Source organism: Amblyomma mixtum, chromosome 1 (assembly GCF_055824585.1).
Source record: "Amblyomma mixtum isolate Tamu chromosome 1, ASM5582458v1, whole genome shotgun sequence".
In the NCBI taxonomy this organism is placed as follows: domain Eukaryota; kingdom Metazoa; phylum Arthropoda; class Arachnida; order Ixodida; family Ixodidae; genus Amblyomma; species Amblyomma mixtum.
Genome location: NC_143012.1, coordinates 91,801,145 through 91,819,977, shown reverse-complemented (window position 1 = coordinate 91,819,977; position 18,833 = coordinate 91,801,145). Strand labels below are relative to the sequence as shown.

General features: G+C 47.5%; 1 protein-coding gene across 1 annotated transcript in view; it reads left to right on the top strand.

The window, feature by feature from the left end:
* The window catches only part of LOC149367204 (uncharacterized), a 77,170-nt gene extending 58,607 nt beyond the window's left edge, over window positions 1-18,563 (top strand). Inside the window, exons 24-32 of the mRNA XM_089554523.1 lie at window positions 131-306; window positions 2,228-2,511; window positions 3,262-3,602; window positions 5,341-5,576; window positions 8,387-8,753; window positions 9,930-10,697; window positions 11,661-12,106; window positions 13,784-14,221; window positions 17,648-18,563. Of these exons, the coding sequence (XP_089410649.1) occupies window positions 131-306; window positions 2,228-2,511; window positions 3,262-3,602; window positions 5,341-5,576; window positions 8,387-8,753; window positions 9,930-10,697; window positions 11,661-12,106; window positions 13,784-14,221; window positions 17,648-17,743 (3,152 nt within the window). The 3' untranslated portion in view covers window positions 17,744-18,563. The remainder of the gene's footprint in view (window positions 1-130; window positions 307-2,227; window positions 2,512-3,261; window positions 3,603-5,340; window positions 5,577-8,386; window positions 8,754-9,929; window positions 10,698-11,660; window positions 12,107-13,783; window positions 14,222-17,647) is intronic.
* The last annotated feature ends 270 nt before the right edge of the window (window positions 18,564-18,833 follow it).

Here is an 18,833-nt window from a genome sequence, read left to right as displayed (position 1 = left end):
CAAATTTCATTCAGTCTAACAAAAAAAAACAATTTTTTCATTCATTTAAACATTCATCTCAATTCTAGACGACCCAAAGTTACCGCGCACTCTCAGTTGATATTTCTTCGTTTGTTTTTTTGTTTTGCAGATGCCTCTACAGCCAAAATTTCGGCCACGGCTTCTATGGATAAGCACGAGCTCCGTCTGTCGCACACCTCACTTGGACGCAGCGTATCTGACATCCTGATCAAACTGGGTCTTCGAGAGAAACGCTTCTTGTCTTCTGAAATTAGCTGGAGGCCAGAACTCGGCAAGGAGGCTTCGGTGAGCTATGCTTCACATTGCACTGCACCTGCATTAAGGCGTGCTTGAAAAAATCTGGCTTCTGCGGATCATCATCATCATCATCCTGACTACGCCCACTGCAAGGCAAAGGCCTCTCCCATGTCTCTCCCCAATTAACCCTGTCATTTGCCAGCTGCAGCCTCCATATCCCCGCAAACTTCTTAATCTCATCCGCCCACATAACTTTCTGCCATCCTGCTACTCTTGGTTCATCTTGGAATCCGCTCAGTTACCCTTAAGGAGCAGCGGTTATCTTGCCTTCGCATTGCATGCCCTGCGCAAGCCCATTTCTTCCTCTTTATTCCGACTCGGATATCATTAACCCGCGTTTTTTCTCTCACCCACTCCGCCCGCTTCCGATCTCTTAACGTAGGACCGATCACTTTTTCTTTCCATAGCTCGCTGATTGTCCTTAAATTAAGCTGAAAAAAAAAAACAAGGAAAAGTACAATCCCTTCCATTAGCAGCGAAATGCGCAATACGACACAATCGTCTTAGTCAAAACACACACGGCCCGAATATTCCAACATATATTGCTAGCACGCTTTCAGCAACTGGATTGCAGATGCTACGCAGCCCCGTCCTCGCATTCATCAAAAAAAAAAAAAGAATCCTTTGATAAAGAGTTCAGCGTGCTTCAATACGTATGCCGAAAGAAAAACTTGCGCGCGTTTCGTGATGCGCGGACAATTCGTAGAGTTCCACCAGACTTTAAAATTCCGCTGTAAGACGTACGGTAACCACATATGCTTTATACTCGAGGTCAACTTTCTGTGGCTAAGCAGTGGGAGCTACGAGAGGGCGCTCACATGTTTGTTTCTGGCTCGTGCCAGCGTGCGATCACCGCGCTTGTGCAAGCCGGCGTCTCGGGCTCGTACCTTCCACTGCATATCCAGAGAGGGCTGTCCCCGATTAGAGTAAGAAGCGGTGCTGGAGCCACGTAAATAAATTTATTGGGAACGAAACGCTCTATCATGCAACTTGCCATTGCATGGTGCCCCAGAATATGGGCACTGGCGAGTGCTGCAGGCACCTTCCGGTTAAAAGGGATCCAGAACTGGTTGGGGTTTCATTTAAGGTTATCATTTGCTAAAATTTTTTTTGAAATGAATTTAAGCGCACAAGAACATGCACACAAGAGGCGGAAACACACAGGACAGGCGCTAACTTGATCTGATTTATTCGCAGGCAAGAGAGCAAATATATACCTAAAAGGAGACATGCGCAGTAAAGAAACACATCGTCAGTTCACAATACGCGCTCAAGATACCTGTACTCTGCCTGCAAAATATTAACAGACGTGTCACTCACACTGTCATGCCCCCTCTTCCTGATATGCCCCCCATGTCCCCTCGTGCCCCCTATATGCCCCCTTTATGCCCCTATATGCCCCCTCTTGCCATATATGCCCCTCACGCCATGCCCCTTCTTCCTGATATGCCCCCCATGTCCCCTCTTGCCCCCTATACGCCTCCTATATGCCCCCTAATGCCCCCTCTTGCCCTACATGCCCCCTCATATCATGCCCCCTCTTCCTGAGTGACACGTCTGTTAATCTTTTGCCGGCACGGTAGAGGTATCTTGAGCGCGTATTGTGAACTGACGATGTGTTTCTTTACTGCGCATGTCTCCTTTTATGTATATATTTGCTTTCTTGCCTGCGACTAAATCAGATGAAGTTAGCACTTGTCCTGTGCCTTTCCTCCTCTTGTGTACGTGTTCTTGTGCGCTTAAATTCATTTCAAGATAAGCTACGCACCATCTAGCCCAAACAGAAGTTTTGTTACATTTGCTGAAAAGCTGGATAAAGTCGTCTGCTCGGCGGAAATGCTTTAAACGATGCACCCTAGCCAAATCGTCAAAAGGCCTGAACTCTGCATTTCTGCTGCGCTATGTCCAGGACTACGCCCTGAACAAGTACAGCAGCATGCGAAACCAGCTCTATGGCATCTGGCAGAGCTTCAGCACGGAGACACAGCAAGAGCTGCGTGCAAAGCGCTTCATGATGGGTCGGTCGCTGAACCAAGAGATCCGTCCGCTCCTGGAAGACCTCAGCAACGACTGGCGCGCCCTGGACGTTGAGCTCACACGGGCAGTTGCGGCACTGAAGGAGCTGTACCGCCAGGATCAGTTCTACGTCAAGACAGTGGTGTCGGCCTGCTCCGGACTCGTCACAGCAGTCGGGTAAGTAGAGTTCAATTTGCAGCGACGACAATGCCCGCACCAAGTGTGAGTGAAGAATAAACATGTAGTCGATGGTTTGACGGCAGACCGTCTGGTGGTGGCGGTGGTGAAAAACATTTATCGTGCATTAAATTTTTACAGAGAGGTGATTGGGGTAGGCCCTATTGGCCCTTTTCCCTAACAATACTAGGTGGAGCCCCTATTCCGGGGCCCCATTGGCAAGCAACGCCGCCCGCGTCCGGTGAACCAAGGCCTTTTGGCTCTTTAGGTCTTGACAGCCGAGCAGGGCCGCCTCTCAGTCCTCTCTGGTGGGGTTGGGTTGGATAGATGGGTTTGATTTGCACGCCCAAACCATGTGGAAGGTGTCAGCCACCTCCCCACAGAACTGGCACGCGCCACCAAAGGATGTATTAAAATGTTTAAGCACCGCCGGGCACAGCACAGTGTTAGTGAGAATTTTGATGAGGAGGCGCTCGCCAGCGCGATCCAGACCCTTACAAGGGGCCGGGTAGCGCCGGTGCACCTCCTTGTAGCCCCAGGCGACCAAAATTATTCCGGAGACCTCCACTACGGCACCTCTTTCCCTCTTTATTCTTTCACTCCCACCTTCCTCCCTTCCCTTACGGCGCGGTTCAGGTGTCCGCCGAGATATGTGAGACAGATACTGCGCCATTTCCTTTCCTCAAAAATCAATTTACCAATTTTATTACACAGTAGTCTATATCACCGACTGGTCAACTCTTTCCACAGGAATGTCTTGGCTGACGCCAGCCGCCTGGTCCTTGCCTTGACCGACTACGTGGCCCGGTACTCATCAGTCTGGGTTCAGTATGGATGTGAAAAGATCGCCGACATGGTCGAATGCTTCGCCCAGACCAGCCGCAAGACGCTCATCTTCATCGAGCGCCTGCTGGTTGTGGCCATCAACCGCGTCTCGCTCGCCCTCGGCGATGCCGCTCAGGCCCTGATGGTCAAGCTGGAGGCCTTGTTCAACAGGATTGCCGAAGGAGTGGTCAGCTTCTGCGAGCGCTACGGACCGTCAACCGCTGGGGTCCGCGCCATGTTCAACAGGATCATGGAAATGGCTTCCTGTAAGTCAACAGCCTAGCAAGGAAACAGCAGTTCGCATTTGGTAGCCAGGTGCTGGAAGTAGTAAGATAATATGTCTACTTAGGGCAGGTAGTGACCGCTGATCCGGATCATGAGAGGGAAATAACTAGAAGAATGAGGATGGGGTGGAGCGCATATGGCAGGTTCTCTCAGGCCATGAATGGCTGTTTACCAATCTCCCTCAAGATATAAGTATACAAAACCTGTATCTTACCGGTACTCACCTATGGGGCAGAAACGTGGAGGCTAACAAAGAGGGTTCAGCTTAAGTTAAGGACAATGCAGCGAGCTATGGAAAGAAAAATGATAGGTGTAACGTTAAGAGATCGGAAGAGGGCAGAGTGGGTGAGGGAACAAACGCGGGTTAATGACATCCTAGTTGAAATTAGGAGGAAGAAATGGGCTTGGGCAGGGCATGTAATGCGAAGGCAAGATAACCACTGTCCTTAAGGGTAACGTAGTGGATTCCAAAAGAAGTCAAACGTAGCAGGGGACGGCAGAAAGTTAAGTGGGCGGATGAGATTAAGAAGTTTGCGGGTATACAGTGGCCGCAACTGGCGAAGGACAGGGTTAATTGGAGAGCCATGGGAGAGGCCTTTACCCTGCAGTGGGTGTAGTCAGGCTGATGATGATGATGAAGCCTTTGCAGCAAATTTTCCTCTCCCCATTCTCCTTAAAACATTACGCGACTAGGAATATCTCGCGGTCAACCAGGGTCAGCGTCCCTCAATAACTCGAGCATGATCCGTCAGGAACTGAAAATTAAATGTAAATGCATAAAATCACCACCGCCTTTCAATCACAAGTGGTCTCGAGGGCTTGTCATTTGTATAGCGTGTTCCGTTGATACCACTCATATGAACCAAAGTCGAACCGTCACTCGTACGTCCGGGTCGTTGACCTGGCCATCGGGGTCTCAAAGCGCGGAATACATGCATGAAACCATTGCTTCACAAAGATGTGTTAAAGGCATTCATAAACCCATGTGGCAGACCGTGGGAGATAACATGTGGATTAGATAACCTGGAGGTAACGTGGAAGAGATCAAACCGCTAAATACAATTTCCAGACATGAGATCCGTTTTTTTTTTTAACTAAGCTTCGTGTGTGCGCCTCTGTAGGGAGCGCTGAAGTGCTGTTGGAAACGTTGTGAACCAAGAGTCTTTAATCGCGCTCTGACAATAAAGTGCAGTGACCTTTGATACGTAATCATTTGCGCCTACCACCCGCTGTTTTGGACACAGCAGTAATGTTTGCTTCGAATGCGAGCCGCAATTTTTGTCCCACTAAGTGTTACAATGCTTAATTAAGTGGATTATTATTTCGTAGTCAAGTAAAGAAGACACATAGTCCACCGAGCAGGTATTCAAGGAAAATGCAACATCAAGCAGTGAAAGAGATTTCTTAAAATTTATGGATGCATAACCTGGGCCGATCTTGGCAAACATGCAGGGAACTGAATTATATTACCAAGAAATTGGAAATTGCTTGCATGTACTTGCATTAGCAGATGCAATGAACTTACACCAGTCTAAATGTCCAGAACGTCGCGACATTGCTTAGGACCTATTTGAAAAATTTTCGCACGAATACCAAGAGGGCGCTGAAAACACGCCGGCTAGCCGAGAGCATTGAGGAACCCTAGCGCCACCACTCAATCCAATTGTGATCAGAAGCTTTTTACCCTGGGTTGACGATATCTTTTCTCCTCTCCCGCAGCCTACACCAAGCCGTTGGTTGAGCGCCTCCAGAGGAACGCCCTCATCCAAGGAATGTGGCGGTATGCGGAGCGCATCTTCGCCACCTTGAACAAGTTCAACGCCGAGTCCTTGACCAGAGGCTACCGCTACGCTTACGAGACTGTCAGCAGCGCTGTCGGCGACGTGTACGAGAACGTGGTCTACCACCCGCACGTACAGTACATCAATGACGTCGCCCAGAACGCTATCAGAAAGGTCAGTTCTGGCGCATACAAACACGCGCAAGCTTTACGTGCTCACGGTTATAAAAAACACGAAAAAGAGCTTCTCTGCGCATTGCAGAGAACAGAAGTGCAGTTTAGCCCTTTTCCCTGAAAAAAAAATTTTGTTCGACAGCCTACAGACTGTCTATACACGTCTGTCTATAAAGTCCGCAGACTCTTTATAGACAAATCCTAAAGAACAGTCTATGGGCAATACAAATGCTATAGACAGTCTGTAGACGATCTATAGATTTATGGGCATACACTTTTAATAGATTTTTCTATAGACAGTCTATAGACTATGAATAGAATGTTGACTATGAATAGACAAAAATAACTATATATAGGAAGGCAATAGTCTATATGATGTCTATATACACTGTCTATAGACCATTTTTATAAGGGTTATGCCCGCTTCTTGTCCTCGCCTGCCAGAGCGGCTTTTCTCAGAATCATTGTAACCAACCAATTCGCCCAGCAACTTGCACAGATCAGAAACGCCGCAAAGAGTGCCCTACCTAATCCATCAAAGCCTATCACTCTACGGTATTAATGACGGTTTGCACCTTTTCTGAGGTGTTTAAAGCCTCGGAAGTTTGTTTCTGGGTGCGGCGTATTATACATCGCCAGTGCTCTTCCAAATCCCCTGGAACGCTAAGAATGCTCAAGCGTGGGAATGCGAAGGCATTACTGTCCCTGGGTGCAATGAAACCCACCTTCACACGCACACTACCCACACACACGCGCGCGTATGCCGCCACCAATGATGATGGTGGCCACCACCCACCAGTCCTCCCTTATAAAAATGGTCTATAGACAGTCTAGACTTCTTATTGGTAAAGTAAAAGCTTTTAGCGCAGAACAACTAACAAATGACGGGGACAGAACGCAGACACAAAGGAGCGCTATCACTAGTCGCCACAGCTCAGATCGTAAGATCCGGCACAGCCGCTTTGCATGACGAACAGAAGGTAGCACGTTTCCGCATCACACAGCCAACTCAAAAGGACCTTTCCTAATGCAGTACGCCAGACGTCTTGCACGTCACGTTGTCCAGGCAATGTGGGTGATCAAAACAGATCCTTGTAGAGGAAACGAAGAAAAGGAGGAAGAAGGGCCCACTGTACGAGAAATGAAGTTCTTAGTCGTTTTGCGCTAAAGGCTTTTACTTTACCAATATGAGCCAACTCGCCCAGCAGAACGTGTTACTAGACTTCTTATTGACTCTATTGACTTCCAACAGATATTCCTTTTTGTCTATTCATGGTCTATAGACTGTCTATAGACAAAAGTCTACTAAATGTGTATGGCCATAAATCTATAGATTCTCTATATACTGCCTATGGCATTTGTATTGCCTATAGACTGTTCTCTAGGATTTGTCTATAGACAGTCTATAGACTTTATAGACTGAAGTCTATAGACACTCTATAGACTGTCTAAAACTTTTGTTGTAATGGCTGTGTGGTCCTTTCTTGTGCTCGTCTTGGCTGCTCTATAGTTATTTTGTTACAGCATGCACCATCTAGACCAGCAAGAAGTTCTTCTGAACCACTGTACCACGAACGGTTGCATCACAATTTTAACGCGATGACATTACGGAGCTCGCGTTGCAGAAAACCCGGCGTGGTCGTTGACTGTGAGCGAAAAATGCATGAAAAATCTCGAGAGAAGCAACCTAAGATTTATTTACATTTGCATATCCTGTATTTACATATCCTGTATTTGTACATAGTGCATATTGCGGCTCTACCCCTATCCTTTCTCACTATCCCTCCCCCCTTTCTTTCCCTCTCCCTTTCCTTTTATTCCCGCTAGCCGCAGCCCAGGTGCTTCAGGTTTCGATGACAGATGCCACGGCTAGCAACATATTTTCCTTCCACTGTTATTGTTATCAATAAATAGCTACTAACAATAACAACATATTATACACTTTCACCATCTGCATACAGCAAACGAAACGAAAGGAGTGCGTTCCTTACGCCAGTAAATACGGTAATCTTCCGATGCAATCCAGGGTCAGTTTGTCCTCGCAGCTCCTTTTCATTCATTCATTCATTCATTCATTCATTCATTCATTCATTTATTCATGACAGAAACCGGTACAGTGTATATGCATATACATATTCAATTTTCCTGTCTGGACAGCTGAGGCAAAGGACGTATTCAAACGCCTGACGGGGCCTCGGAACCGCTCTTGTACACAAAGCCTCAGACAATGGCGCGACGATCAAAAATAACACTGCACTGATGGAGAGAAAAAGCAAGAAAGCATAAAAAGAAACAAAAGCAAAAAAGGTTGTGTTTCACTGACCAGGTACAATATTAAACGATGTACACGCACTAACGAAAGCAAAACGACCAAAATATAAGGATACACCGAAGTGATCTGCAGAGAGAATGCATGCAATGACCTTACAATTACAACTACAATAACACTATGAAGATACTAATACAATAACACTATGAAGACCATAATTTTGGCGGGAAATATGGGTAGCACGATTTTAAACATGAATGCACAGCGAGGTACGCAGTACACACAGCGAGACAGATTCATTTCCTATGCATACTATACACTGAGAGGGAGATGTTTCGCCCGTTTCTGAAACCCAGACGATGAATTTGACTCGGATAGTGCGTCGACTAGCTGAGGGTAAGTTCTGAGCAGTTCGGGAATTTCATGGCCAACTAGCTGTGTTTCGTACGATGTTCGAGCTCTGTTTTTGACATATTTGCCTTCAGACGTGAAGCAGGAATTTTTTTACTTTGTCCTTTTCTTTCTATCCGACCGCGATACAGGTGCGCGCCGTGAGCGACAGTCTAGGCCTGCACGACCTCGCCTCTGCAACGATCGACATGGCAGCGAAGCAGATCCAAGACAGCCTAGTGGAAGGGTTCACCGACGCCGTGCGCGAGTACTCCAACCTGCGGTCGGGCCTGCGCTACGAGTTCGCGCCCGAGCGCGGTGTGATCAGCGCCGAGGTCAGGTTGCCTGCCCAGAAGGATAGCCTCGCCCAGGCGTTCGACGTCACCAGCTACCCCGAGTTCGACCGCCTGATGGCTGTGCGCGACAGCTACTTCGACGTGGGTGCCAACTCGATGTGGGACGCCTACTACCAGTACAGCCGCCTCGCAGACACACGCAACTGGCTGCCGCCATTCAAAGGTGAGAGCTTCGGCGGCCATACTTGGTGATAATGGTCACGGCTGCAACTGTCGCGGGTATCACGCGTAAGGAACGCAATAGTTTTCAAATCTGCTACAACCCTCGACGTTGTAGTGGATTCCCGCGAGGCTAACTTGTCCCATAAGAAAGTGGCGGCGCTGTCTAGGCTACAGCCGGCGTATGCTTGCCAGATTTTGATTACCTGAACCATTATTTCGTTGAAAATCGGTTGTCGCTGGCTACCACTATCGGCTCTTATATCAATGGAGACATGACGACCTTCCCCCTCCACCCCCTTTTCCTTGTGCGGACGGCCTAGAGCATTCAGCTGATAATTCGACGAAGCCAGGTGAGGCCTCCGCTGCATCTATTTCAGGGTCATCATCATCAGCCTGACTACGCCCACTGCAGGGCAAAGGCCTCTCCCATGTCGCTCCAATTAACCCTATCCTTTGCCAGCTGCGGCCACTGTATCCCCGCAAACTTCTTAATCTCATCCGCCCACCTAAGTTTCTGCCGCCCCCTGCTACGTTTGTCTTCTCTTGGAATCCATGCCGTTAGCCTTAAGGACTACCGGTTATCTCACCTTCGCATTTCATGTCCTGTCCCGAGCCATTTCTTCTTCTTGATTCTGACTAGGATGCCATTATCCCGTGTTTGTTCCCTCACCCACTCTGCCCGCTTCCGGTCTCTTAACATTACACCTACCATTTTTCATTCCATAGCTCGCTGCGTTGTCCTTAACTTAATCTGAACCCTCTTTGTTAGCCTCGTTTCTGCCCCATAGCTGAGTACCGGTAAGATACTGAGCAGGCGGACGGAGATACCTGTACTGAGGAGGCGAACGCGCGTGCTTTTCAAAATATGCTTTCATTTTTTTAGGTAAGTTTTGCTTTCACTGCTCGCTTTCACATAACACACTGGACAAGACTATTGCTTCTAATTAGTTCCTCGTATTGTCCTACCCGCTTGCCTCGAAGGCTGTAATTTTCTACTTTAGACGTTTTGCTCACATGTCTGGACCGCTATGGTTCGTCCTTGTATGCAAAACTTTTTCTATTACGTTAGTAAGCGAATAGTTCAATCACATGCATATACTAACAGCGTGTAACGTACAATTAAATGTTATGTTCGCTTTCTGCATTCAGCGAATACCTCTTTCCCGCTGTCTCGCAGCCCGTGCCCTGATGGCTGGCTCTCAACACTACCGCACCTTCGACGGCTTCCACTTCGAGTTCGCCGGCGAGTGCAGCTACCTGCTCGCCAAGGACTTCCTCAACGACAACTTCGCCGTGGTGATCAACTACGCTCGCGACGGACAGCGCGTCACCAAGAAGTCCATAACCGTCCACAGCGACGGCACCCGCTTCGACATCAGCACCGACTACAAGGTCACCAAGGCAGGAAGCAAGATCGAACTTCCGACTCAAGTCGGCGGCACAACCATCCGCCGTGAGGGTCACGTCATCGTCGTGGAGAACACCAGCGGGCTGAAGATCAGCTGCAACCTTGCCTACGACCAGTGCGTCACTGAAGTTACGGGAGACTATTTCGGCAAGACCGGAGGCCTCCTAGGAACGTACGACTACGAGGACCAACTTGACCTGATGACGCCCGACAGGAAGGTCACAGGTGACGCAAGCGCCTTTGCCAGCGAATGGGAAGTGGGTCAGGGACGCTGCAGAAGCCAGAGAAACCTGGCGGAGCCGGCAGTCACGCACCCCGTCGCGACTTCGCTCTGTTCCAAGTACTTCGAAAAAGAGGAGTCTCCGCTGCGCAGCTGCTTCAAGATGGTCGACCCGAAGCCGTTCATGCAGATGTGCCTGCACGACATGAGGTCGGCTAGCTACGATGAGATGGAAGGAAAGATTTGCGTCACCGCTGCAGCTTACAGGGAAGAGTGCCGTGAGTTCGGAGTTCCCTTGGACATGCCCAGGACTTGCGGTGAGTACAAGCTCTAACTGGATTTTTCGAGACAAAACAACAAAACATCAACAGTCTGCGCCATTTACACACAAAGAAACAAGCCTTACTTTCTCGCATAACAACCAATACTCTGTTTTCATACGCCTTATTTAAGGTGACGTTAGGCATAACCGAAATTTTAGCTACTGAACAGCGTTTGCGCCGTGTTGCGCCGTAGTTAATAAAGCGAAAGGCCTACGCTCGCACTTCAAGCTAAAAATTTTATGTTGTCAACTGAAGATGAATTAAAATGAATTTTCTTCTCATGCAATTTCCTTCTACACTCTGCCTAAGTTTGCGTTCCCCCACTTTGAAGTCCATGCAGTTGACAATAAGTTATTGTTTTTAATGTAAGCGTCTCTATTTATTTATTTATTTACCCACAGCGCCAAGCGGCATTACAGTGGGGGAGGGTATACATAAAAAACAAACGTAACACAAGCAGCGTCAGCCACGGAAAGAAGTACAAATTGCATCAAAACAAAGAAAAACAAAAACATAAAAATTTCACAGAACCACGAAACTGAAATGGTTATTATAAGGTAGAAAAGAAAATATCATTAGGCATAATACAAGCAGTGTCTGAAGACAATTTGTGCCAATCACGTATTGTTCTGGGAAAAAAAGACAATCGAAATGCGTCAGTTTTTGAGGCAATCTCCCGTACTTTGAAACTTTGAAGCTATGGTCCACGCGGTCAGATATATAATGAGGTGCCAGTATATACTTCGCTCTTTCAATGCCAACAGAACAATGATAAATCGCGTGAAAAAACTTGAGTCGCAGCTTACGTCGACGGATTTCCAAATGTTTTCTATGTTCGCGTAATGACACATAAAACTGCATATCATGCGTAGAGGACGGAACAAAACAATAAACTAGAAGAAGACTCCCGTGAATTCAAGTCTATAACCTCTTTCTTTTTTGCGTTCAACGTTGCAGTGCGTTGCGAGAAGCCCGACGGTTCGGAGATGCTGGCCGGAGACATCGCTACAGTCACGGACCAGGACTCGCCCGCTACCGCAGCTGACGTAATCTTCGTGGTGGAACGCAAGATCTGCAACAAGAACGTCATACCCAACCTCATCCGCATCGCTCAGAGTATCGAGGAACGTTACGCCGCCCGTGGCTTCGTGGACACCCGCTACGCCGTGGTGGGCTTCGGAGGCGACGGCGTTGCCGAGAAGCCTCACGTGGTGACCGCCGACGGGCAGATATTCAGCAGCATTCGAGCCCTCGTGTCGGCCTTCGGCAGCCTGAGCATCGGTAACGGAGAGAGCGACCCGTTCGCGGCCCTTGCCTACGCCGGGCAGCTGCCGGTCAGGATGGCCTCGATGCAGACCATGATCTTGGTGAAGTGCACGACGTGCAAGCCGGATGACGACAACGTGAGTGGATGGAATACGTACAGTCGGAGACAAAAGTCTATGGACCACGTGTTCCTCAAACGAAGCCGATACTCTGCAACTAGTCGGCGGGTGTAAATCACACCTGTGGAGGTGAAAGTCAAAATTTTGTTCTTTCATCTCCGCAAGTGTGGTTCCAGCCGCAGGCTAATAATAGAACAATCGGCTTCGTTTGATGAACATGTGGTCTGCAGATTTTTGACCCCGACTGTACCAAATATGTTTGCTGCGAATCAGTTCTGCATAAACATGTCCAACATACTTGGGCAAAGATTTTGAATATTGGAAAATTGTGGTACTATTATGGAAATATTGAAGGCAATGGTCCATTCTTGCGATATGCACCAAAATCTAAGTTTTTCCATCGCTGGCATGGAACAGTTAATACTGGCATAGAAAACCATTGGAGAACGGTTTTGACGATCGCCAAATCATTAATAGGAAAAAAAATGGAAGCCTGCTGACAGGAGATCTGCGGACATACTCATAGTTATAGTTAAATCTTGCAAGATATGAAAATATTCCGTTCATAAACTGTTTCCCGTTCAAAAATGCTTTTAAACATCCAGAATTGCTGGGTATGGTATTGTATTGCTAATTAGAACTAACTGTATTCCCAGCAGCGTGGACACAGTATGCCCGAGAAGCTCGGTTAATTCGCTGCAGCTTTCTCTACCCTCAACGTTCATCTTTCGACAAAAAAAGCGATTTTTTTTTTTTGCTGACAAAGAGAGCGATCAGTGCGAAATGGGCTCACACTCATGCTTGTGGACAAGCTCACTATTTTTCTTTTAACGTAGTACCTCCCTCGCCTTCCAAGCTAAGGTCATACTAGTCTAAAATTTTTCTACTGAATAGTTTATCAGCTATGTGTTCTTTTTTCTAACAAAAAATTGTACGGATTCAAAGCGCGCTGATAGTGCATAAGTGCGCACTATCAGCGCCGTGACCACAGAAAGTAAAATTCACACTGAGGAGCTCGGTTTCAGGTGGTGGAACGTGCAAAGCCGTCTAAAAAAAATACGCAGCTTTCAGGCTAGACATGCAATGTCTCAATCCCTCTGCCTTTCGCAATACATAGTAGTAGTAGTAGTAGTAGTAGTAGTAGTAGCAGTAGTAGTAGTAGTAGTAGTAGTAGTAGTAGCAGTAGTAGAAGACCTTTATTCGGCCAAAAATTACAGGCCGAGCATGTCGACCGCCTGGGCGAACAGAAGTCGTTGTTCTTCCTCCCCTTCAGCGTCAAGCCAGTCGAGCCAGGTGGTGATGGATAGAGAAGGTGGAGGGTAGGGACCCGACTGCTGAGCAGCCGGCCAATAGAAGAGGCAATGGGTCAGGTCCGCATAGATACAGGGGCAGTTGGGACAGGAAGAGTCCGATCGATAGCGATAGAGAAAGAGGTGAGACTGGGTGATGACTGTATTCATTTGGATGTGCCGAACAAGGCGAGCCTCCAGCACCGTGAGTGGTGGATGAAGGGGGGGGGGGGGGGGGGGTGTAAAGGCGTTTGTCGAGGCGGAGCTCGAGGTAGACCTCTGTTATGCTGCGGCGAAGGGTGAAACCAAGAAGGTTTGCAGCTAAGGTTTGTGTGCCTGCTGATTATTTCGGTTTTGCACACCCAAACAAACTCCTCACCCGTCTATCCTCGTCTGCACTTTGCAGTCGATGTACGCCGACATCTACCGCATGCTGATCGACCGTGGCATCCACCTGCACATCCTGGACGACGACGACTTCAACGTGCGCACCGCCTCCAAGCCGTCCAAGAGCAAGCGCATCTTCGGCGTCGACCGTCGGCTGGCCTTCACCGCCAAGGACCTCAAGGAGCTGCAGGGTGACCCCGAGATGCACTCTCAGATCAGGCTGCCCAAGGACTTCTGCGTCCCGCTCGCCCTGGAGAGCAACGGCACGCTTTTCAGCTCGATGAAGATGTTCGAGAAGCGCGCCGTCAACAAGAAGTTCGTGGACGTGATGGCCCGGAGGGTGGCCCTCTCCAGCGCTCCCGAATGCCAGATCTGCGAGTGCGTCAGCCTCGACGACGGCGTCGGCCAGTCGGTCTGCTCCCGCTGCGTGTCGCCCACGCTGGGACCAGTGCGATCGGTACGTGCCCTTTCTCTCACAAGTTAGGTTAGGTTTATGGTTTATGAGTGTTTAATGTCCCAAAGACACTCAGGCTACGAGGGACGCCGTAGTGAAGGGCTCCGGAAATTTCCACCACATGGGGTTCTTGAACGTTCACTGACATCGCACAGTACACGGGTGACGGCAGGGTCCCTTACAAAAAACGTGTTAGACAGTGTATAGATTGTCTATAGACTTCTGTCTATAAAGTCTATAGAGTGTCTATGGACAAATCCTAGAGAACAGTCTATAGGCAATACAAATGCCATAGACAGTCTACAGACGATGTATAGATTTATGGCGCGTACACTTTTAGTATACTTTCGCCTATAGACAGTCTGCAGACTATGAATAGACAAAAAGCAATATCTATAGGAAGTCAATAGAATCAATAAGAAGCCTATAGACTGTCTATAGACCATTTTTATCCTGGAAATATTTCGTTGAACGACGTAAGAGATGCATTATCAGGACGTTCTTGCGGGTTACTTCGTTCATTTTAGAGGTATCGTGGTCGTTTATTTCCTTAAAGTAGCTGTTTGGGCTTTTTGGTCTGTGATCATGGTTAAGGGGCCCGCCAGAGGTAATACGACAACTCGAAGACAGAAAGGATGTAAAGACAGGCTTCACAATCGACGTAAATTTGTTTCATTCCGTCCCGCACAGAGGCCTGTACGCAGAGGTTCGTGAAGCGGTTCAACACTCGGTTGAAGTGCGTTTTCAGAACAGCTCGGGCGTGAACAGTGACAACTTTCTTCGTCTTCTTGAATATCCAATCTCGAATCAGCAGTTGTTCAGTCAGCGCCTGTCCAGTCCACTCCTTCGTTTGTCGTTTTTGTCGCGCCGCATTCCTTAATAGGTTTATTTACATGCTTTCTTCGTCCTTTAGCGCAGTTCCTAACCTTCCTCATTAAGAGATGCAGACAGTTAAAATTGTTCTGTTTTGTACGCTGCGAAGAAAAGTGCATTAGAGAGAGGAGTAGGTGAAGCGGCTAAGTGTTACAGGTGGCCCTGCAAAGAGGTGAGGGCACGCTAGATAAATTTTACTCTCCAAATTATTAAATGCAGCCCAATTCCCGCCATCTTTATACAGTAAAGCAGAGAATACTAAGAACAATAGGATGCCAAGGCACGACAGTCGGTACAAAGAAGCACTGAGGTTGGCTGGAGGGCACAGCGACAAGACATCTCATTTCACGTGTGAAGGTTTTGGTTCGCTCGTAAAGCAGTGTTACTAGATACCTCCATGGGTACTAACGAGGCTAAACGAGTCCCGAAGGGGACACAATAATCTTAGGGTGTAAAACCCCAGCACGCACTAAAACGGTACAAATATAAGCAAGAGGCAAGAGAGCCGCACAAAGCAATAAAGGGGAAGCTGACTTCCAACTCTACGTGTGTACCAACATGAAAGTAGTTCGTACGAGCTTGCGCATTCAAGCCAAAAAATTACTGGCAGACTAGCAGCTAAGTTAGGAGTAATATATAGGGTCAGGAGAACCTTAGACTTCAATCAACCAAATGATCAGGCAGGCTTTCGTAAAGGATACTCGACAATAGACCACATTCACACTGTCATTCAGGTGGTAGAGAAATGCGCAGAATATAGCCAACCCCTATATATAGCCTTCATTGATTACGAGAAACCACTTGACTCAGTGGAAAAACCAGCTGTCATGCAGGCTTTGCGGAATCAGGGTGTGGAAGAGTATTATGTGCAAATATTGGAAGATAGCCATATTGCACAGCTACCATAGTCCTTCATAAAGTCAGCAATAAAATTCAGGGGGCACTTTGACTGTCTAAAGTGGGTAGAGGCGGAAGCGTTTTCCGCACCACCTTCGCTGTTTCTGTGGCACTGGTGGCGTCACATATAATTGAGTACTAATTACTAAGTGATGGCAAATCACTAATTAATTGTTAATTACTGATTAATGCCTGAATACTAATTAACTGCTAATTAATGACGCTTAAGCTCCGCCTTTAGGAGTGGAACGCGACAGCGCGTTGTAGCGCTGCCAGGGAGTCCACCTAACGCCACCACCCGTTCGGCGCGATGCCTTGCCCTTTGAACGAAACGCTTTTTGAGGAAAGGAAATTGCGCAGTAAATCTCTGTCATCTCGGTGGACACCTGAACCGCACCGCAGAGGAAGGGAGGAAGTGGGAGTGAAAGAAGATAGATAAAGAGGAGCCGTAATGAAGAAAATGAAAATTGTATTTGAGAAAAGGAAATTACGCAGTAACTGTCTCACATATCTCGGTGGACACCCGTCAAAATTCAGGGGGGGGGGGCACTTTTTTGACCTAAAGTGTGGTCACTGATGTGTGGTTAAGATGTTAAGCTTCACCCCTAAGAGTGGAACGCGACAGCGTCTTGCAACGCTGCCAAGGAGTCCGTAGAACGCCATCGCCCATTCGGTTCTACGCCTCGCTCGTCGGTAAATTGGTTTTTGAGGAAAGGAAATGTATCTGTCTCTCATTTGTCGGTGGACACCTAAACCTCGCCGGAAGGAAATGGAGGAGGATGAGAGTGAGTGAAGACACCGTATTCTCTAGACGCGCCTTTGTTCATTCCAAACCATCAAGCTGGCATGGCTGAGTGGATAGCATGCTCGCCTCTCACGCCGAAGACCGGGGTTCGATTCCTGAGCTCGACCAATATCTTAATCGGTTTTATTTATTTATATGGCCTGACTAGTAAAGCTAATTAGGCTAATTGGGTAATTAAGCAATTAACTAAGCTCAGTCCCACTTACTTGGAGCATCACTATACGATCCCTTCAATTGGTTGCATGGTTACTAGCCAAAGTGCAATTGGCCCCGTTTGAAATTCGCGCACTGTGACGTCACGACCGTTTCCACCAATTGAAAAGCGTGACATTTTCTGTCGACAATTGCTGCTTACAACGATGAGACATTAAAGGCTTCCGCCTTAAAATTCCAACAAGGAAGGGTGTCAGGCAGGGAGACACAATCTCGCCGATGCTATTCACCGCCTGTTAACAGGAGGTATTCCGAAGCCTGAAATAAATAACGCGGGATAATGACATCCTGGTCGAAATCAAGAGGAACAAATAGGCTTGGACAGGGCATGTAGTGCAAAGGCAAGATAGCCGCTAGGTGGGCTTATGATATTAAGAAGTTTGCTGAGATACGATGGCCGCAACTGGCAAAGGACAGGGTTAATTGGAGAGACATGGTTTAGGCCTTTGCCCTTGTTGCAGTCAGGCTGCTGCTGCTGATGATGATGATGAATATAATTCATTTGCCATTGGCACGCAACGATGACATCTCATTGAAAAAACGCTTTGACTTCTTGGTAGCTCTCGCAACAGTTCAAACATGAGCTCATCATACTCTCTGAAGACTTGACGATAACAGTTCCTGATTTTCCTTTCTTGCAGCCCGACTTCTCGCCAGCGATGTACGAAGAAGTGGCGGAGCGTAAAACCTACAAGAGGCCCAAGACCAAAACGCTACGAACCCAGAAGAAGCAATGATCGCATTTTAAGATCAACCAATTAGGCGAAGTGTAACCTTCATACGAACATAAAAAAGTCGCATTTGTCGGAATGAAAATCCGAGAATTCTTTAGCTCCTAGAGGCTGGATTCATGTTGTTTACACTCCTTTGCGTTTATTATCTTGTGTTGCATTTTCTATCGAAGCTTCTTACAATAATGAATTCAGCCTTGTTTTGTCATTCTGCCGGGGTGTTTGCTTTTATTACCACCGATCCTATCACAAAGTGTTCAATGCAATAAAGTGTTGAAAAAATGCACGATGAGGTAAGAGTACATCTTGTGTATAGCCATACAGTGTCAAGCAGTCTCGCGAAGCCGCGTCACAACCTGGCAATTAGCGTGTCATTAGCTGCGTTTTAGCAAAGGTGGTGGTTGGTGACTATGCCTCGTTCATCATTTCAGTGCTTTTTTTTTTTCAAGCATCCACTGATTGCATGTTAGTGCGTATTAACTCTGCGCCATTTTTTTTTCCTGTTACTCCCATCATAGTCATCGTTTAGAAAGTACTGCGTCATTGCTATGCTTAGATTGCGTGGTTAAACTTCTAGTACATCGGCTTTAACGGTGCTATAAGTGTGCGGTGACGCTTGTACAGCGGCGTAGACAGCCAGCGCCGCGGGAACTTCCGTGTGACAACATGAGGACAGAGGACAGCCGCAGCGACATCGTGAAGAGTGGCCACAGCCCCAAGGCAAGAAGAGTAAAGCGGATGCGGAAGGGTCTACGTCGGTCGTGTAGTGTGTAGACTTGCTCTTTTAAGGAATAGAGAAGCAATAAAGTTGTATTTATGACATGTCTTTTTTCCGGTGATCCTAATATTTTTCCCCCTCAAGACTGACACAAGACGCTTCTGCGAACAGAAACACAAAGATTCATCTTGCCGCCGCATGCAAGCTGAATGAAGCACATTATGTTTTATAACGTTATCTGCACTGTTGCCTAAACCAACTTGTGGAAAAGAACGGGGTTACTACAGTTGCTATTTTGAAATAAAAGCCAAAATGGCCGTCAATAGCAAAATGCTGGATGACAGCCAGGTCTTTTGAGAAGTCTTATGCGGGAGAGAA